The following is a 20,363-nucleotide window of genomic DNA, read 5'->3' on the forward strand; positions in this document are numbered from 1 at the left end:
TGCACCAGTCATTTGTCTGTACTTCTGTTGATGCGATGTTGAAAAGCTTTTACCTGTGCTCTACATAATAATGCTGGCTTCCTGTGCAATCCCCTGACCTGCAGCCTACCCAAAACCCTCTCTTCCTCCTCAGATGGTCCTTTTCCACTGAACTCTGGCTTTGGATTACATTTCCTGTAGCCTTAGTATTCACATTAGACCCTGGACAACTGGGAATGCCTGCATCTGTATGGCTCATCCTGAAAATCTTGGGGTCTTCTGCAGAGTGGGTGTTAAATAAAAATTGGTTGAATTGACTTGAAATTCAGTCACAAGATGAGCAATTATCCAGTGTAGAATGATGTAGATAGAGGTCCAGGAGCCAGGCCTCTTTGCCCCTGTGGATTCTCGACATCATAAACTATATGAATATAGATGCTATGCCATGTAAATGTTACATCTTGTGTCTCCTTTTGTAGTTTCAGAGACTCTTTCACTCTCCAGAAATGATATGGCCTGCTTCTCCAGCAATAGCAGCAACTCAGCCATCAGCATTTCATGCGCTCCCTGCCTGGTTGATGACCACCACCTGTGGGCCAGCAAGAGTGGCCGCCATGTGCTGGGCCTGATTGAGGACTATGATGCCCTGAGCAAGCAGATCAGGCAGGCCCAGAGGCTCCTTGCTGAGTTGGACATTCAAACTCAAAAAGCTCTGATCCCAAAAAGTCGAGACCTGGGAACAAAGGTAACTTGACTACAGAGCTGGGACAGGAAGCAGGGAGGGCTGGCAGAGGACACTTGTCCAGTGGTGCTATGGTATGTAGTAAGGGCCTAAAAGGAGAGACCAGGAAGTACATAGGGAAGTTCAAGGGTTAGTTCTAATTGGGGTCACTGCTTGTTGCTGGTTGGGGACAGTATGTTGAGATTGTACCCTGGGTAACTGCAGCCACTTCACAGGGATCTGCTGTATTTCTCTGTGATTGCTCTTTCACTTCAGTGTCTCATGCATCCTCTGTCAATCTGCCTGTCTGCGTATCCAGCCATTCATCTACCCGTCCATCTATCTCCTTCTGGACAAGCCTGTGTGCTCCGACTTTGGGGCTGCCGTGGGGAATTAGAGATCTGATCCTGGTGCAGGGTTCCATGCCACACCACACTGTAACACAGCAGGCCAGACCACACTGTGCTCACACAGTACTAGGCCATGCCATAGTCTCTACCACTTTGGGATGAGCTTGCTCTCAAGATGTCCTACATCCACCTCCGGATTGTATTCCCATGGAGGAGCTCTTTGTGTATTTTATTTCCTGTGAAGTAGATGATGCCATTTCCACTTTAGAGACTCTGAAAAGTAACTCTGTTGAAAGAGAGGAAGATGCAGGGAGAATAGGGACATCAGGTCCTCTAGCCACAGCAAACCAACTCCAGATGCACCCGCCACTTTGTGCTTCTGGCTTATGTGGTTACTGGGGAATCTAACCTGGGTCCTTAGGCTTCACAGGCAAGTGCCAGCTCTCCAGCCCCTGAGTGGCATTATGTTGTGACAGTACTTCTCACAGACAGGGCAGCCAGCCACCTGACTCCAGTTCTACCTGGGCAGCAACTCTTAGGACCTCTGGCTGCTGAACTGGCTTTAGCTGGCCTTATTATGGTCAGTCATCTCTCTTTCCCCCATGTGTCCTCTTAGCAAACAGTTTGGGCCGCAGGAGGTTTTCCCTGCTTGCCACTGCATCTGTCTGCAGCCCTGGTTCCTCTGTTTCCTCAGACCTGGAGTCCCCTCTTCCCCCAGTCTGTTCTATCTCCCTCTTCCTGTTTCATCTTCATCTTAAGTTGCCCCCCCCCCCACCTGACATACATAGCTCATGTACTTTCTCTAAGGCTTTGGATCAGATCATCCATCCCTAGATTAGACCAGACCTCCAAGCTCCATGTGCCATAATTTTTGGACCCTGTAGTTAATGTTACTTGTGGTCTCTTGGGTATTTCCAAGTTCTTGGTGTCTTACTCAGAAATTTGAAGAAAGGTGAACACAAGTACTTAAACAGGAAGAAACTGTACTAAGTTCAAAGTGATAAAGGTTGCCAGGGCGTGGTGGTGCATGCCTTTAATCTCAGCACTCGGGAGGTAGAGGTAAGAGGATCGCCGTGAGTTCCAGGCTACCCTGAGACTACATAGTGAATTCCAGGTCAGCCTGGGCTAGAGTGAGACCCTACCTCGAAAAACAAACAAAACAAAACAAAACAAAACAAAACAAAACAAAAAAAAGGTGATAAAGGTTTAAATACACTGCCAAAGGGGTAGATGGCCACTTGAGTGGACAGTGCTCAAGGGCCTCAGGAAGTGGTCTGGGGCTTCTCTTTATAGGCTTTTTAGGGGAGTAGTTTGGGTATTCCTCTGGTTTGCTAGACAGGTTTGGGTTACATAACATTTATTTAATATACATGTTCCTTCCCATGATGCATCTGATTTTAGTCATATGTACACTCAGTTATACATAGGTGTAATGATGGTTAATAGGAGTTTCTACCTATAAGTTCCCTCTGAGGACATAGTTTGCCTTACTGCACATGTACCCAAAACTAGTCCAGGCTTGATGGCTCCTGCTGTTCTGATCCTGATCTGTCTAAGAATATATTAGAATAGGACCTGATGATTAATAGGGTTGTTATGGGGGAAAGAAAACTCATTCATTATATGAAGTGAGACATATATACAGTTTGGTACAGGTGGGTGTCCCAGGTTCAGAAAAGGCTACTAGATGCATTGTTTAAGAGAAGGGTGTGTTTCCTACTTAGTATTGCCTGTGGCTAAACTATTCCCTATGCTTGCCTGCCTCAGGTTTTTACTGAAAATACTTGAGTCTCCTACTTCCTGACACCTGCCTTAGGTTGTGGGGTTTCCTTCTGTCCCTCCCCTCCCTTTCCCCTTTCTCTCCCTACTCCCTGCTTCCCTTCCTACTTTCTTTCTCTTTCTTTTAATTTAAAATTTCTATTTATTGATTTTATTTATTTATTTGACAGAGAAAAAGAGGCAGAGAGAGAGAGAATGGGCATACTAGGGCCACTGCAAACAAACTCCAGACACATGTGTCACCTTGTACATCTGGCTTATGTGGGTACTGGGGAATCAAACTTGGATCCTTACGTTTGGCAGGCAAATGCCTTAACTGCTAAGCCATCTCTCTAGCCCCTTTTTTTCTTTTTGTTTGATTTTACTGTATTCTAAAAATCCATTTGTATTTTACTTTCCATTTGATGATACACCCTGAGAAAACAGGGATAATACCTATTTTGTTGAGCGTTATATAACCATTATTTAGTACAAGGTCCGGTAGGGAATAGGTGCTTGGTCAATAACTGTTGAATAAATTAATAAATGCCAATAAGATTCTTGTTCTTTTCTAATTAAAATCTTTGTTATATGAAAACTAGAAATTTTAGAAAAGCATAACACAAAACATACTAAAATATCACCTAAAGATCAGTACTTAATTTTTGATCATTCCCTCCCTCCCTCTCTCCCTCACATGCAGACACACAATTCTAAGGCATTGCAAATTTTATCAAGCCTACTCAGAAATACATGTGAGTTATATATTTCAGTTAACGTGATATTAAAACCTTTCCTCCCTCCTTCAGTGTTTTTCTAGCACATTCACTGGCTCCAAATAAGCTAATGTGGATGTGGCATTATTTAGGTACTCTTCTCGTTTGTGGAAATATTAGCTGCAATAAGCCATCTTTATACATCTGACTATATTTTTTTGATCAGTACGCAGTAGCCTTAATAGTTCAAGGGTTGTGAACTTTTTAGGGATCTTGATAACTGTTAATTCATTCCTTTTTAGTAAGACTGTCATGAGTTAGCATCAGTCTTGCCACACCTTTGCTTCATTGAATGTTCTTTGTTAATTTGATTTCTAAAGCAGATATATATTTTTAATGTTAATTAGCTGTGATGGTGTGTGTTTTATTAACTTCCCTTCCCCTTCCCTTCTTCTCCTCTGTGTTCTCCTCAAATGAAGCATACTCTTTGCCCTTGCCCTTGCCCTTGCCCCCCCCCACCACCAAGAGTTTGCCTCTGCTGGCAGAGAACGAGAAAGGCTTCACAGGGTCTCTGATATCATTCACAGAAGCAGCTACTGGTGACAAAAAAAAATAAGTGTTGCGCCATGGGCTGTATGGGTGTCCTTCACTCTGAGGGTCTCTGTGGACTACAAAGTAGTGCATGTGGCACTACCATAGATCCTCATCTTAGCATAGGAACTGTAATTAATGTAGCCATAACTGAGCATAATTATTGATTGGACTAAACTCATCACGAAATTTTCTCATCCTCAATGCATGGGTGTCGTGTGATGACACTAGGTTCTTACTCATCATGTGAAACAGGAGTTCTAGTCTGGAGCTCTATGCTGCCTGTTAAAGCCTGCTTGTCTGTGATCTCTGTTAAGGTGGTCTGTAACAACCTTGTCCTCTCCCACAGGGAGCACACTCTGCAGCTTTGAGCAAGTTTGTCTCTAGTGTAAGCACAGCCAAACAGATCCTAGAAGAGGCCTCAAGGTTACTGAAGCTCCTCTGGAGAGTCTCAGTCCCCACAGATGGCCAGTGTCCTCTTCACTGTGATCAGGTAAGTGGTGACACATGCTCAGAAGCTCAAGGATGCCTATTGGACGTAGTCCAGGTCAGGCACCCAGCTAATCTACCCCACCATGGGAATGTGTCAGAGAGAGAGAATGGCACCATGGCTACAGTGGCTGGGTGGCATTCGTATCTAATCCCTAGCACACTTGTTGAGTGGAATCCTGTGCACACTTCACATATGAATCTGAGGTTCAGGGTCAGGACTAGGAAATTGGCTTCAAAGTATAAAGCTCTGAACCCAGAGCTTGCTCTTAACTTCATATGCTTCATGTCCTAGCTTGTCCTCATGGGTGTGCTTGTTCTAGCAACCCCTTGTGCTCTTAGATACCTCCTTTGGACCTTTGGACCACTCAGTCACCTCCATGGGATTTTATTATTCAAAACTGTTTTAAGGGGGCTGGGGAGATGGCTTAGCCGTTGCAGCACTTGTTTGCAAGCCTAATGGCCAAGGTGCAAATCTCAAGTACCCATATAAACCAGATGCCCAAAGTGGCGCATGCATTTGGAGTTTGTTTGCAGTGGCAAAGGGTCCTAGCATGCCCATTCTTTCTCTCTGTCTTCCTTCCTGCTTGCTAATAATAATAACTTAAAAAAAGACCTAGAAAACTGTTTAACATAATTGGGAGTAAGGAGTTCATGTCAGGAGCCAGGCAGGTAGACCCTTGACTTCTTAGTGTATCTTGACACAGTGTGAAAGATCCTGGCCTTTATGGAAGAGGAGCATGCAGGGAAAGGAAGATAGAACTCTGCTCAGTGGCATGACAGAATTTCCCCCTTTATTTGACTAGTTGGGTAATCATAACCATAGACTAGCCAGCAGGAAGGCAGAAGGGAAATCTGAGTTCCATGTCCTGATCTCATCAGTTAAACCCACTTGGCAGCTCTCAGATCTATGGAACCTGGCAGTGAAGAGCTCCTCTGTACTGAAGGTTCCAATGATGAGCCATGAGCCTTCTTTCTTGGGGTGCTGAAATGTAATTTAGGTACACTCAGCTCAGAACTTCATAAGCATTCCTATGGCACAGGGCAGTGACTTTGTTAGAGGCACTAGGTGGAAGACAAGTGTCAGGAAGATGGATGGGACTCACTGCATTTCAGCCACACTGGCTTCACCTTTCTTTCAGCCTGCCATGTTCTTTTGCATGATAGGCTTAGGTGACAGAGACAGTCTGATGGCCACATGTGTCTATGTCTCCCTGTTGCTTTTTACTCTCAAGTATTACATGTTGCATCAGACAAGAGAGGGCTCCCTGATCACTCAGCCAGAGTGTTGTCTTCTGTTTAATCATAGCCTATTACACATGGTAATTATATGTTTGCTGAGTGTCTCTCTTCTGTTTTCTTTCAGGGACTGTGTCCATTTTGTTCATGTTTTTAAATAAATGAATGAATGAATAAATAATGACATAAATGGATGAATAATGCCTTCCCATTCCCCCAAACTCTACTTCCTGCTTCAAATGAGTTTTAGAAGTCTGAGCTGTCTTCAATGTAATATTTTTGTCCTTAGCACACATCAGTAACTGTTAAATAGACGGAATCCAAACTGTACATACTATGTGACACATACATACTTAATGTACAAAAACACATATTTGTAACCCTATTGATCATCCTCCACTTGCAAATCAGTCTGGGGGCTGTTGGTCCTTCTGGTTGGCCCGTCTTCCTGAGAGTGTTCAGGTAACTGATTGTGTTCACTTGCATGTCATGGATTTTAGTCAGAAGGAGGACTTTAGTGATCTTCCAATGCAGTTGCTGGTGTACACAGACCCCTGTGTGGTATTAAGGTACCTTTGGCCACTTGTCTTTCACTTTCTCTGTTTCATGTGGTGCCTTTTACATGGCATGAAGGATGTGTAAAGCAGTCTTTCAGTCTGCAGCAGCAAGCTCAATGGCTTTGGATGTTTTCCTCCGAGCATCACTCATTTGCCTTTTGCACTTAGTGCAGGGTCATGTTGAACCCGTAGGACTGCTCTGCAAAGTGTGCATCACTTTGTTTGAGAAAAGTGTACAGGGTTACTAATATGTAGACAGCCTACTCTTGGAGATGTACAAGGGAGATTGGAGGGCCAAGGATGGAAGCTGATTTCTCTAAATCAACCTTATTTTATAGATTTGACTTTGAAGCTGTATAAATACTTTACATAATTATAAATAAAATGATTCAAAATGCTGAGGGGAGCAACATGTAAAAGTTCATAGCATACTGAACTCATCAAAGCCACCCAAGCAGAAAATCAGGCTGTGGAGAGTGCCACAGTAAAGGCGACTTAACACACAGTCTCCAGGCTCAGGAAACACTGAGGAAGAGGGGGGCAGAAAGCATGTGACAGCCGCAGGGTGGGAAGGTATATTCTGAGGCATTGTCACCCCACAGAGACTGACTGGTACATTCATGACCCCACAGTTACTACAGATACCCCACTGAGGAGGACCCTCAGTGGAATGGGGGCTGGGGAGAGTGCACGTAAGAGTATAACCTGATGGGAATCTGGCCAATTTGCAATATGTTCATATAATTAAGTTCTCTCTCTCTCTCTCTTTTTTTAAAGTGCATAGCAATGAGAAATAAGTCAGCTATTCTGTATCATTACTGACATGGCCATGTGGGAGGACACTATTCAGTGACCTTCCTACATTGTGTTGACTAGCATCCTTGTAAAAAAACTGAAAAGAATCACCAAAAACACAGAATTTAAAAATGTCTTTAGTGGTTATCTTGTTTATAGTAGTGTTAGCATTGATATTCAGAAACAGTTTTATTTCTATTATAATATAGATAACTCTTGCTTTCATTAGGAAATGAAATTTTAACTGTAACAGAATAAAGATATAAATATAAAATCAGAGAAAAGACTCAATAATCCTACATTTGAATTATAAAAATCATTATGAACTTGTGGTGTATTTTCTATTGAAAAGTTTATTAATGTCACATAGCATACTACAGAAATAAAATGTGACTCAGTGCAGCAAAATTCCAGATTCCCAAATGTGGTTTCTGAGTGCCTCTTCAAGTAGAGGAGTCTGGGCTCTTAGGGAATAAGTTGCTCCCAGGTCTGAGCAGGAAGTGTATGATATAAGCGTAAAACTACTGCCTCCTGGAAAGTGAGAAAGATGAGGGCCAGGGAGGGAGGTGCAGGTTTACAGTGGCTCTCAGAGCGTGTGTCTTACACCCTGAGCATCAACATCACCTGGAAATCGGTCACAATGCAACTTCTCAGCCTTTACACTGTCCAGTCTGGGAGTAGCCCTTGAAGCTGTCTGTCAAGCCTCCTGGGAGCTTTGAGAACCACGGGATTAAAAGAAATTTACCACATAGAAACGGAATCTTATTTGATTCTGAATCAAATGAATTGTATGAAAAAAAAAGTCTTGAAACAACCAGGGAAATGTGTCCATTGCTTCTGTAGTTGGGGATGCAGACTGGCCATCACCCCTTTGACATTCCTGGGAGTGGAAGGATTTCTGATTATGGATATTTTTTCAGACTTTGAAATATCTGTATAGATTTTTATAGGTTGAGTAGCAATAATCTGAAAATCAAATCTGAAATGCATAAAATACAATTGCTTATAAAGTTTTGTATTTTGTAGTGATTTGTAGTTTGGCTTTTCATATTAAGGATGCTCAACTTCTAAGAAATTATTTTCACTTTATAGGTGTATAGGTCTTTTCTAGAGATGTAAACTAAAATGTTGTATAGATGAAAGACATGGTTGGTTTCAAATTAACCTCGGAGGGAGGATGAGCAGGGGTGAGACAAGTTTGGCCTTGAATTGGTAATGCTAGATCTGGATGGATACCTAGGAGTTCATTGTCCAGCTTTTTCTACTTTCATAAGTGCTTGAGATGTTCATCAGCAAAAGAAAAGAGCCTGGCTCAGTAGGTGATGTGCTAGCTGCACAAGCATGAGTTCCTAAGTTTGGATCCCCAGAACACACATAGAGCTGGACACTGTAGTGGACACCCATAATCCTAGGGCACCCACAGCAAGAGGGAAAGAGACAAGAGAATCTCCTGGAAGCTCAAAGGCCAGATAGCCTGGTTTACATAGTGGTGAACAATGAGAGACCCTTTCTCACACAAGGTAGAAGGCAGGCCTGACATTCAAAGTTGTCCTCTGACCTACACATGCTACACACAACCTGAGAAAATGAATAAAAACAAACAGAAAAGCAAGAAAACCTGCTCCAGAAGCTAGGTAGAACACTGTTGATGATGTGTGGCCTTTTGGAAAACTGACTTCCAACATTCTGTTGAGCATCTACTGAGTACCAGGCACTCTGGTATACTCAGCATTTAATGTTACTCCTTACTACTACCTTAGAGAATGAGGTGTTCTTTGTTGCTTGTCTGTTTTATTTCACAAATACATATTTGAACTCTTAAGGTTTAAGAATCTTAATGCCTTTTTATTTTAAAGTATCTCTTATATATAGTATGTGTACTGTGTACATATATAGTAATTATATATTTACATATAACTATATAATATACATACACATAAATTTATATTTATACACTGACACTCCTAACACATGCATGTAATATGAAATGGTTAGACCAGGGTGAGTGACGTATCTGTCACAGTTGTTTTTCATTCCGTGTTGGCATCATTCCAAATACCCCTTGCTGGTTGGACTTGCAGATGCTTCCTCCCATATCCCAGGTGTTTGGGCTGAGACTCCAAGGGGCTCATGACTGGCTTCAGCATCATACAGCTAGGAAGTGACAGAGCTGTCCTTGCTGCTTTTACTATAGATCTTTGCACGTGTAATAGGAAGACTTAAGTTCAGGGAACGAGCAGACCCACAATAAGAATGCCTTATTTTAAGTACTGATGTGATGATGTATGGGGTGTTAGGAGAGCACCATTGACAACTGGCTCTCCCGTTGGCAAAGGAGGCTACAGCTCATACTCTTTGCCAGCCACAGGTGATCAGAAGGAAGAAAGGAGCTTGTTGCTGTTGAGGGCCGTTGCTGCCATCCACCATGATGTAGACAGTGCCAGGGGACCTAGGGTCCTGGTGGGCAAGGAGTATCAGAAGAAGCATTAAGTCACCGCTATAGCTTCTGTTCAACAACAACAACCTTCAGACGATTTGAAATCATATCTCATGTTCCTCTTGTGTTGTCATATTAGTTCGTACTTCTATGGTTATAGATGTTGTTCCATTTTATGAAGCAGTTTGTGTTGTTTTGAGCTCTTTGTCATCAGTGATTATAATAATCTTTTGGTACCAATAAATAAAGCTATACAACTTTTAAAAAATATTTCATTTATTTGAGAGAGAGGAACAGGGGAAGGGGAGGGCGGGAGAGAGAGACACATACAGAGAGGGCACGCCAGGGCTTCCAGCCACTGCAAACGGACTCCAGACTCATGTAACATCTTGTGCATCTGGCTTACATGGGTACTGGGGAATTGAACCTGGGTCCTTAAGCTTTTCAGTCAAGCACCTTAAGTGCTAAGCCATCTCTCCAACACTTAAAAAATATTTTATTTATTTATTTATTTAATTTATTTATTAGAGAGCAAGAGGCCAGGTAGAGAATGGGTATACCAGGGCCTTCAGCCACTGCATACAAACTAAAGACACATGCACCACCTGTGTATCTGGCTTACGTGGGTACTGGGAACTTGAACCTGGGTCCTTAGGCTTTGAAGGCAAGTGCCTTAACCACAAGACCATCTCTCCAGCCTGTGTACAACATTTTGTTTGTTTGTTTTTATTTTTATTTATTTATTTGAGAGCAACAGACAGACAAGAGAAAGAGGCAGATAGAATGTGCGGGCCAGGGCCTCCACCCACTGGAAATGAACTCCAGATGTGTGCGCCCTTGTGCATCTGGCTTACATGGGTCCTGGGGAATCGAGCCTAAAACTGGGGTCCTTGGGCTTCACAGGCAAGTGCTTAACCTCTAATCCATCTCTCCAGTTCATGTACAACATTTTTAATAGCTGCAAAATCATTTCTTTCTAAGTAAGTACCATGTTGAACTGGCTGTAAAAAGAGGAATGGAGCTAAGCAAGGTAGAAGGGGACCATCCTCCCCTTCAGAGCTCCCTGTCAGCTTCCGTTGTCTTCCTTGAGTCTTGCAGTATGGTGCAAGGGTCAGGTGTTATTTTAATTGTCCCAGGAGTAGAACTATGGGGTGCCCATCCTAGGAAGCATGATCTATGGAACTGTGGCCAGAAGACAAGTGTTTGTGGGGTCCTAGCCTGTGGGACAGAATCAAAGCAAATCTAATGATTAAATTACGATCTGCTTTAGAGGAACTATTGAAGTCCTTGTAGCTGACATGATTGGTTAAACTTAGAAGTAGGTTAAGGCAGGGAATCAAAAAATGATACATACTTAAAACATTTCCATTTAACTTAAAACAGATAAATGTACATTCATTTGCCATTCTTTTGATGTAGGGCCAGGCCTTTTCTTTGCATATGGATCTGCTGATTGGAGTTCCACCTCTTCTTTCTTTCATAAGCGACATCCATAATGTATGTCTGTCACTTCCAATTTCTGTTTCTTTAAGATGAAGAGAAAACCTGAGACACTTACAAAGCAATTTGAATATAGAATTCTTCTAGACTGTCCCTCCCACATCTTTTACAGTTGCTTCGCCCACACCTCATTTGCCAGAAAAGTGTTTTTCAGTGGCTTGCCTTTATTTGGTCGTCCTGAAGCCTATCCTAGTTTTATACAGCCAGTCCTTTGTTTTGCGGCTCATAGGTTGACTTGATATTTAATTTGATTCTGTAATTTCATGACAAGTACGTAAAGTCTGGGGACAAACTGGAGGTACTGTTAAACGTGCTTTCTGAGAGACAGTGAATGTGCTTAGCCCTGGAGCCAGTTAAGAGTCTGTACTGTGTGATTCACTGTAGAGGACTGGAGATTGGGCTGGACCACACTCCGCTGTGACAAATTAAAATAAATCTGCACAAGTATTGAGTAAAAATTTGTAATTATCTTGTTAGGATTTAAACACTAAACGTTAAATCAGCATTATAGCCTCTGTTGAAACAAAAGAAGTATCAAAAATTGTAAGTCACATCTCATGGATATACTGCCATTAATGCTTTGTTATCCTATCTTCATAGAAACCTATACATGTAGAGATATGTATTCATTTTTATGAAACAAATGCCTCAGATACAGTGTTCAGATTGTGTTGTTTGGGGCTCTTTTACCATCAGTTATAATCATTTTTTAAAATCAATAAATAGAGCTCTACCACGTCCTTTTTAATAGCTGCAAAATTATTCCTTTGTATGTAATTGCCATAATTTATTTACTCAGATTCATATTAAACAAATCAGGTTGTTTATTGTTCCTGCCACTAACAATGCTGAGGCGAACATCTGTGGAGACAGGTATCTTCTTGCACTGACGTTATTGCTCCTCAGGGTTGATGCTGTGGTGTAGAATTGCCAGGTCTGAGATATATGTGCGTTTATGATTTGGTGATCTTGCCAGCACACCCTGACCAGGCCACCCCCGTTCCCCCACCCCCACTCCTCAGATGCTTCCTCCTCACCCTCCCTGGGCTTATTCAATTTGGCCAATCTGATGTGCAGAAAAGGCTTTGATTCAGATATTTTGCTAGTGAAGTTGAACACATTTTGATACTGTTTTGGAGTGCATTCTGTGTAGTGTGATGTCTGATATTTGTGTTCATTTTCATAATTCTCTTCTCTTTAGATTGGAGAAATGAAGGTACAGCTCACCCGGCTACACAGAAAGTTGTTTGAACAAGAAAGGAAGCTGCAGAACACAGCGAAGCTTTTGCAGCAAAGCAAGCACCAGGAAAGAGTCATCTTTGATCAGTGTAAGTGAGCTGCTGGGGTGGCTGCTGTGTTGGACCATGCCTCGCCTCTAAGGACTGGCACGAGCCCAGGTTCACACACTTCAAAGCCCAGACTTTTGTCAAACCAGCAATGTTGTCAGCTGGAACAGGGAGTGGCAAGTCCCAGGATGGACAGAGGCAAGAAGGGAGGCCTTGTCTGTGAGAAACCAGCACAATAAGAGATGCCTGTGGCAGGCTGAGACAGGTGGAGCAGGAGACAGAGCCTCTTGGGAAAGGCTTCAGTTGGAACTCAGGGCGGCTCCTTCCTAGAGTACAGGATCTACCTGGACAGCTGTGTGTGATGGAGGCTCTTGTGGCTCCCACTACTTCGGAGACCATCTGGCAGCCACATGTCTCCTGGTTCAAACACTCAGCACCTCTCATCAGCATGTGTAGAGGAGCAGCTTCCACCAGGTTCTCCAGCAGCTCGTCCCTGGCCTTGCCCTATGCTGTCAGCAGGTCATTTTTGTCTTATCTGAGGAGAACTGCTATCAGCCCCTTCCTCCCTGAGGAGCCACTGGCCTTGAACAGAATCCACCTTCCTGGGGCATTCCGTAAGATACAGAGCTGCTGATAGGCAGCTTTCTTAGCTACCCCCAGGAACCTTCTGAAGATGGACTGTGAAACCAGCAGTTTGAACTGCAAATGAGAGAAAGTCAGTTATGGGCAGAGCCTGGGCCCCTTTCCTGTGCCTGTCAACCCCAGGCTCTGGGGATGGGAACAGGTGTTTTCTGCCAGTGGGGAGCATGGGCTTCATCACGGGGTAGAGGAGTAAACATTCATGTCCCTTGGAAGCACCCTTGGGAGTCTGGGGGGGATACTGCCAGAGGTGACCAAGTTGCACAATTTGCTAAGGGGTTTTCCAGGCAGCCTCAGAGCTAGTGAGGGTCTGGTTGAGGCTGTGGTTAAGATTGGGTCTGATTGGATCCTCAGGGTTAAATAAGAGTCAGCCCTCAGAACTAGCCAATCAGCAGAGAAGCAGGAGCTGCATTCTGGAAGACTGTCTTGCCCTTCCAGCCATACCCCTGGAAGCAAGGGAGCGCTGAGTGTTCTGGGACATGCCAAGACTTATGCTTGGGTGAGAGAGAATATTAGTTTCTGGTCTTGTCCCTGTGACAGAATACCTGGTAGAGTTCCTGAGATGCAAATTCAAAGAGGAAAGGGGCTCATAGTTCAGATGGTACAGTCCATCATGGCAGGGTAGGCTACCCAGGTATCAGTGTGTAACCTCCCAAAACAGTGCCATGAGCTGGGAACCAAACTTTTAAACACATGTGTCTGTGGGGAATATTTCAGATCCAAACCATAACAGAAGAAAGGTGGGACCATTGTTACAAGGAGCCTGTGAGTTGGTGTCTGGGAGTTTCAGAAGAGCCTGTGGCTGAGCACAGAGGGACCATGAGCTGGGGAGCCCCCTGATGGCTGTGATGGTCTCTAGGCCAGCAGGGAAAGGGACGGCTTTGAAAGAGAGGCAGTTGACTCACAGTAGTGCATGTTGTGAGGTCTGAGAGACTCATGTCCCTTTTTGAGAAGAGGGGCACTAGTCATGGTCATGTTCATATGTTGGGGGTATTTGGATTAGATTCCTGGAGAAGCAGGGCTGAGTCCAGGCAGATAGAACTCCGGCATTGGTGCCCCCGCCTCCCTGAACAGCTGCTACAGGGCTATTGTTGAACCTGGTTTCTGGTGAAGAATTTCAGAGGTAGGCAGAACTCAGATCAGATGCTACTGTGGCAGTTCAGAGGACCAGAACATGCCATGTCTGCATTCCAGGTCACTGAGAGTGGAGTGGAAGGAGTATACTTTATGGCATTGCTCTTCTGTGTGACCTAAATTAAGTGTCTTTCCTTCTGAGCTTTAGACTCCTATTTCTAACCAGAAAAAGTAATTCCAGAGGACCCAGGGGGCCATAGGAACCTGGGCTTTAGTCATAGCCATGTAGAAAGTGGCTCTGCCTTCCCATGTATGGAACTGGGCAGCATGCTGCCAGTGCTGAGGGTAGAGCCGATGCTTATAAATGCTAGCTGTTCCTTTTCAGCAAGTCCAGAAATGCTGCACATGGAGATGGGATGCCATTTACAGTAAGAAACCCTCATCTCTTCCCAGCACTGGTTCAGGGCCATCCAGCTTTATGTCTCTAAGGCCAGTCTGGAGGTGGCTTGGCTCAAAGCAGGGAGAATATCTCCCCTCAGGGTGTTTGATATGGCCCTGCCTGCGCCTGTGCCTCCTCTGTGTCAGGTCCTGCCTCTCATCTTGATGGGAATCCCAAACTCCTCAGCCTGCTGAGTCTGTTCGTGGCTCTGAAGTGATTGAGTGATAGTTGGCATGATGTCTCCTAGCCTTCCTTTCCCACATGGTGACAGGGATGAGAAAGGGCTAGGGCCGGCTCTTGCTAGGTCATGCTGACCTGGACCTCCTTCCAGAGTTTGCAGGAGAAAATAGGGGAAGGGGGTTCTGTGAGACCCTGGATCCTGCCACTTACTGGTCTTGTGCCCTGGCACTGCCCACTTCATTTTTGGGTCTCAGGTCCTCCTTTGCCTGTAGCAGTCCTGTATCGGGCTGCGGTCTTCAGTGAGTCACAGTTGGCACCCACCCTCAGGCACAGTTGGGTCCCTCCATGGACATCTTCTTTGCTAGTCCCTTGAGGAGGAGAGTCCTGGACCAAGTTGGTGGCTATGACATGAGAACTTCTTCCCCTGCAGTGGGGCTAATCAGATTTAGAATGGATTTCTTTTAACCACTTTGAACTTCCATCTTCTCATCACAGCAGGAATTTCTGAGTGTTGGAATATGGACAGTGCTCTTGTTTAGATGTAAGGGCACTTCAGGACTTTGGTCAGAAGGTCCTTAGCTTGTATGATGAGCTTGGTTCTTATGTACATCCAGTGCTCTTTTGAGACTATTTTTAACTTCCATACTGTGACAATCTGTTTTGGGTCACAGGCCCCTTGGTGAATCTTGGGAGACTGATGGTCTCCACCCAGAAAGGTGCACACATTCCTACACACGTCAAAATTGCACGATTTGTGTTTGTAGGGCTCTCTCGGGCACAACATGGACCCTCAGAGAAGCAGAGGATACCTCTGAAATTTCTTTTGCTCAGGTAAAAATGAAGCCTACAATGTCAGTAGACCTCCTTACCTCCAGAGGAAATTTTTGTAAATCAAGAAAAGCTTTCCTCTAGGCTCCTACAGAGCCATTATACTAAATAAGCAAGGAGTGGGCCATGTGTGCTGGGGCAGTCTCTCATCCTATAGCCCAGATGGCCCTCAGACTCATGGCAGTTCTCCTGCCTCTGCTTCCCATGCTGGGACTAAGGTGTAAGCCTCCATGCCCATCTTTGGAACTGATTCCTGATTAGGCTTAGAATTTTCTCAGCAGTGCCATTCCTGTTCCTGCTGGAGTTCATTGGAAAAGAAAGGACTATGGCAGGAAGCTACCTTCTCTCACAGTTGCTCCTGAGTGGTGAGCACTCCCATTCTTCTTAGAGTTCTGACATTGCCTGGGACACAGTTCAGGTGTCAGTGGGCAGTGGTCCTCTGAACTCACTCCCCAGCCCACTCTTGTCTAAGTAGAACACAACTTGCCAAGGAACCATGTTGGCTATTTTGACAGCTGAAGGGCAGTAGAAGGAGACAAAATGCCCAGAGTTCTTTCAGGCCACAAGAAGTTTGCTTGAAGGAGTGTTATATAAAACCCTGGTTGTACAGAACTTGCCTGGTCATTTGATGTGCACCTTCAACTGTGGACTTGCTTCCTACACTGCTTCCCAGAGGACCATGCTAGAAGAGGAAGCCAAGCACTGGTCAGACTCAGGCCTATACCCTGCCCTATTCCATCACCACCCATTGCCACCACTCCCCCCCGCCCCCCACCACCGGCTCACAGAGCTGAGCCCAGGACAACTGCACAGCCTGGTGTTGCCTGTGAAAATTGACATGTGTGCTCTACCTCTGAGTTTCTGTGAGGACTTGAAGAGATACCATCTGTGATCTACCTTTCTTGATGGGTAGTTTGGCCCTGGAGTGTGAGAAGGAATAGGTGGAAGGAACCTTTTCTGGATATTTCAGGACTGTTTTATTAATTACTTTTCTTCTTGTGATAAAATACCCAAGAGAGACAACTTAAGGAAAAAAAGAGAGGAAGGATTTGTTTTGGCTCACAGTTTCAGGGAATAAGTCCATCATTGCAGGAAAGACAGACTAAGAGCCTCAGTGTGGGGTAGCAGGAGCTTGCAGCCCAATTAATTTGTTTACATATTGGCTGATCAGCAAGTAGAGTTCAGGCCAGAGCCAGAAGAAGGAATCATCTTCGAGGCCTGCCCACCGTGATCTGCTTCTGCCAGCGAAGCCACAGTTCCTTGGATTCTACAACCTCCTACAATAGCACCACTAGCTGAGGACCAGGCGTCACACCTGTGAGCCTGTGGGGGCGTTTGATTCCAGCCTGCTGCTGTCCTTGTGGTGGTGCTGCCTGCTGCCTGCTCCCGGTTCCCACCCAGCCCTTGTGTCTCAGCTCTAACTGTCCTGTTCTTTGTTTCTCCTCAGTGGTCATCACCCACCAAGTCCTTCGGAAGGCCAGAGGGAACTTAGAGGTAATGTCTCTGAGTTGTTCTTTCTGAAAGCTGTGGGTGGTAGAGGAAATTTAGAGGTAATGCGTGAGTTATTTTTAGAAAGCTGTGGGGTGGTGGGGGTGGGGAGCAGAACCAGAAATGGCTTGTTTTGTTTTCTTTGCTTGCCTGTGTGTGTGTGTGTGTGTGTGTGTGTGTGTGTGTGTGTGTGTGTGTGTGTGTGTCGCGTGATGTAGCCAGGGGTTCCTGCCTGTGGTGGCCAGACATGAACATCAGGGGTCTAACTGCATTGTTCTTCTACCCATTCTTACTTGAGATGGAGTCTCTTACTAATACTGGAGCTTGCTGTTTTTAAATGCAAGCTGGGGTGATTGCCTGGTTTCTTTGTTCCCCTTTGCAGGACTGGGATTAGAGGTATACACAGCCACACTCAGCTTGTTCCCACTGGTATCTGAAAACTCAAACTGTGGTAGTTTCAGGCTCCCTTAGGCCTTCATGCCTTCACAGGAAGCACACTTGACTGCTGAACTATCTCTCCAGCTCAGAAATGGCTTTTACAAAGGTGGCCTGGGGGTCACGAACTCCACAAATGGTGGTAGTTTTCTGTTAGCAGAGCTTGAGGAGTTACACTTTATCACACTTGCCATCAGTGGGTGCTCTGAGTTCCCACCTTCAGTGCTGGCTGTCTTTACCAGTGAGAACGAGAGTAAACAGTGACTGACAGGGGAGTGAATGGATGAATGAATGCAGAACGACCTCATTGTCAATTTGTTCTGTAAATGTTTGCTAATCAGTGTCTTTGAAAGCAGTTTTGAAATAGCACCTCACCTTTAACTGTTAGGGATCCTACCTCAGAAATCCTCCATGACCTAAAGTTCTTCTTTTTCCCTCTCTTTCCTAGCTCAGGCCTGGGGGTGCACATCCAGGAACATCCAGTCCCAGCAGACCAGGCTCCTGAGGAGAACACTCAGCCAATAAAGCATGTCTCTGCCATAATGTCTTTGTCCTAACTGTGATTCCTAGGGGTGAAAGACAAAAAGGTTGCTGGACCAAAGGAAATGTGTTGTTTCCTCAGTGATTTCTGTCCGAAAGTTGGCTCAGCTCATTGTCTCAAAGGTTCTGGTGTTCTGCAGTGAGGAGCCAGCAGAGCTTTGAGCTCTGGACTGCCGCACTGGAGTCTTGTGCAGGGCCCGGAGCTGAGGTGTCGCATATCGGTGTGGTCAGGTCCACACTGGACCCAAGATGCACCTCTCAGCCAGCACAGAGAGTGAAGATGCTCCTTAAATGGATCATTTAATTTCAGGTGCATGACTCGCCACTTCTGGGAGGCGCCTTCAAGCCCAGGTCCCATGCTCCCAAGCAGACAGACCGGGTCTTGAGGAGCCACATGGCCTCGCATCTCAGTCACTACCGAGTCCACTTGGGAGCCTAGAGAAATGCGAGTCCATGAGGGGTGGCCTGGGCACACTGCACCCCCACAGATCCTCAACTCCTAGAGCTGTCTTACAAGCCCATGTGGTTTTGGATTTAAGGAACAGAGTAAAGCTTGGAGCTGAGACTTGGCATTTGCATTGTTTCAGTGATGCTAGCGACCTGAACACTCAGATGTTAACATTGCTGCCTGGTGCACTTGCTTGCTGCAGCCCTGCCATTGGCCTTCGTGTTTAAGCATCCTTAACCTTGGCTGTGAGCTGCACAGTGTTTCTGAGAGGTAAACAAAGAGGCCATAGTCCTGCTTGTAGCTGAGCTTCAAGACTGGCACAAAGTGGTCCATGTGGCACCCTGAGAGCCAGTAGCAGCTTCGGATACCCCAGCCATACAAGCTGGCTTTCCGCTTCACAGCTGCATGCCCATTGTGAGATGCTACAGAGCAGGCACCAGCTGGACATAGCCTCAGTGCCACAGCCATCAGAGCTCTGATGCAGCAGCCCTCTCTGTCCTTTCAGGGACGTGAGCATCCATTTGACTGACCCTTCAGTTTGCCTCTGCTCTGAAGTTACTCTTGCTGCACTTTGCCTGTTACCTCCTCTTGGGCTTCTTGCTTGATTGCCCCCTCCCTTCTCCCTTACTTCACTAGAGACCTCTGGAGCCCAGTGGGGGCCTGTGATGGCTCTCAGGAGTAGGAATTGCCTATCTTCATGGGACAGCCAAGGGCTTGGCTCTCTCCTGCCCTTCAGAACCCCAGGCTGGCTTCTGGTACCACATAGCTGCCCAGAAATGATGATGGTCAGGTGACTTGCCTGCTCCACTTGGGGAAGAGGGAAGTGACACTTAGGCAGCACCTGCTCTCAACCTCCATCCACTTGGTGAGGGACTAGATGAGTCAGGCTGGTCTCTTCCTATATACATAACCAGTGTGAGGATGAAAATTTAGGTATTGCCTCATGTCGGGTTCCTTTTTCAACAAGAACAGCAGGCCTGCCTTCTAGTCCCCGGTCTCTGCTTCTGTCCTGTTAACACACCTGCTCCGTGGGAGTCACCCTTCCGCACAGTCCTGATGGTAGATCTGTTGCGAGCTTCAAAATTTGGAAGTAGCTGAAGAATAAAGACCTTTGCTAAAAATAGCTCTTCAGTGTCTCAGTGGCTAATGTCAGGCCAGTTTTTAAAGTGCTGTTTGAAGATCCTGTGTCAGGTGTGGACAAGGCTTTGAAATATGGTGATGGCTGCCCAAGCCAGGCTTGATTTGGTTCAGATGTACCTGTGGTGAACAATTCGCCATGCCTGTCACTTGGTTAGTATACTGCCTGTGAGAGCTGAGCTTGGTCACTGGCAAGGGCATGAGCTAGGGGTCTGTGAGGGAGGAATTGCTATATCTGGGCCCATCTAGGTGCTCAACCCGGTATATCTTGGAACCCAGACGGCCATTAGCATCCAGTTTCCCACAGCGTCCCAAGAACACAGCAATCTAAAGCAAGTCTGTTAATATCCTTCAGTTTACAATACTGCCAACCTTGGGCTAGTGAAGGCCCTCCCTCTTCTAGGAGGTGGGGAGCGGCTGGGTTTGTTTGGGCTGGATTAGGGCCAAGAACAAACTCTGCAAATAAGGACAATTTAGACCTTGGAAAAAGCTCCATTGTCCCTGGTGAGTTAATTTTACCAGCAGCTGAATTCAGGAGGCTCTGAAGCAGTAATCAAAAAATGCATCAATTTCCCATAGTTGGCGAAATTAATCACCACATGTGCCTGAGCGGTCAGACCTGAGAGGCGCAGCTGCATGGACTAACTATATAGAAAAAGAGGACGAGACCTGGGGCTTCTTGCTTGTCCCTTCTTGGAAGTGGCCTTTGATGTCATTTTGGGGGATGTAAATATTTA

General features: G+C 45.4%; 1 protein-coding gene across 4 annotated transcripts in view; it reads left to right on the plus strand.

Annotated features, from left to right (window-relative positions):
* The window catches only part of Cdk5rap2 (CDK5 regulatory subunit associated protein 2), a 234,187-nt gene extending 216,143 nt beyond the window's left edge, over nt 1-18,044 (plus strand). For all 4 annotated transcript variants that reach the window (XM_045150597.1, XM_045150610.1, XM_045150615.1 and 1 more), the window contains 5 exons: nt 459-724; nt 4,465-4,608; nt 12,334-12,460; nt 17,026-17,072; nt 17,950-18,044. In XM_045150597.1, coding sequence (XP_045006532.1) covers nt 459-724; nt 4,465-4,608; nt 12,334-12,460; nt 17,026-17,072; nt 17,950-18,006 — 641 coding nt within the window. In that variant the 3' untranslated portion in view covers nt 18,007-18,044. The remainder of the gene's footprint in view (nt 1-458; nt 725-4,464; nt 4,609-12,333; nt 12,461-17,025; nt 17,073-17,949) is intronic.
* Nucleotides 18,045-20,363: the final 2,319 nt, after the last annotated feature.

The sequence above is a fragment of the Jaculus jaculus genome, chromosome 1 (genome assembly GCF_020740685.1).
Source record: "Jaculus jaculus isolate mJacJac1 chromosome 1, mJacJac1.mat.Y.cur, whole genome shotgun sequence".
In the NCBI taxonomy this organism is placed as follows: Eukaryota; Metazoa; Chordata; class Mammalia; order Rodentia; family Dipodidae; genus Jaculus; species Jaculus jaculus.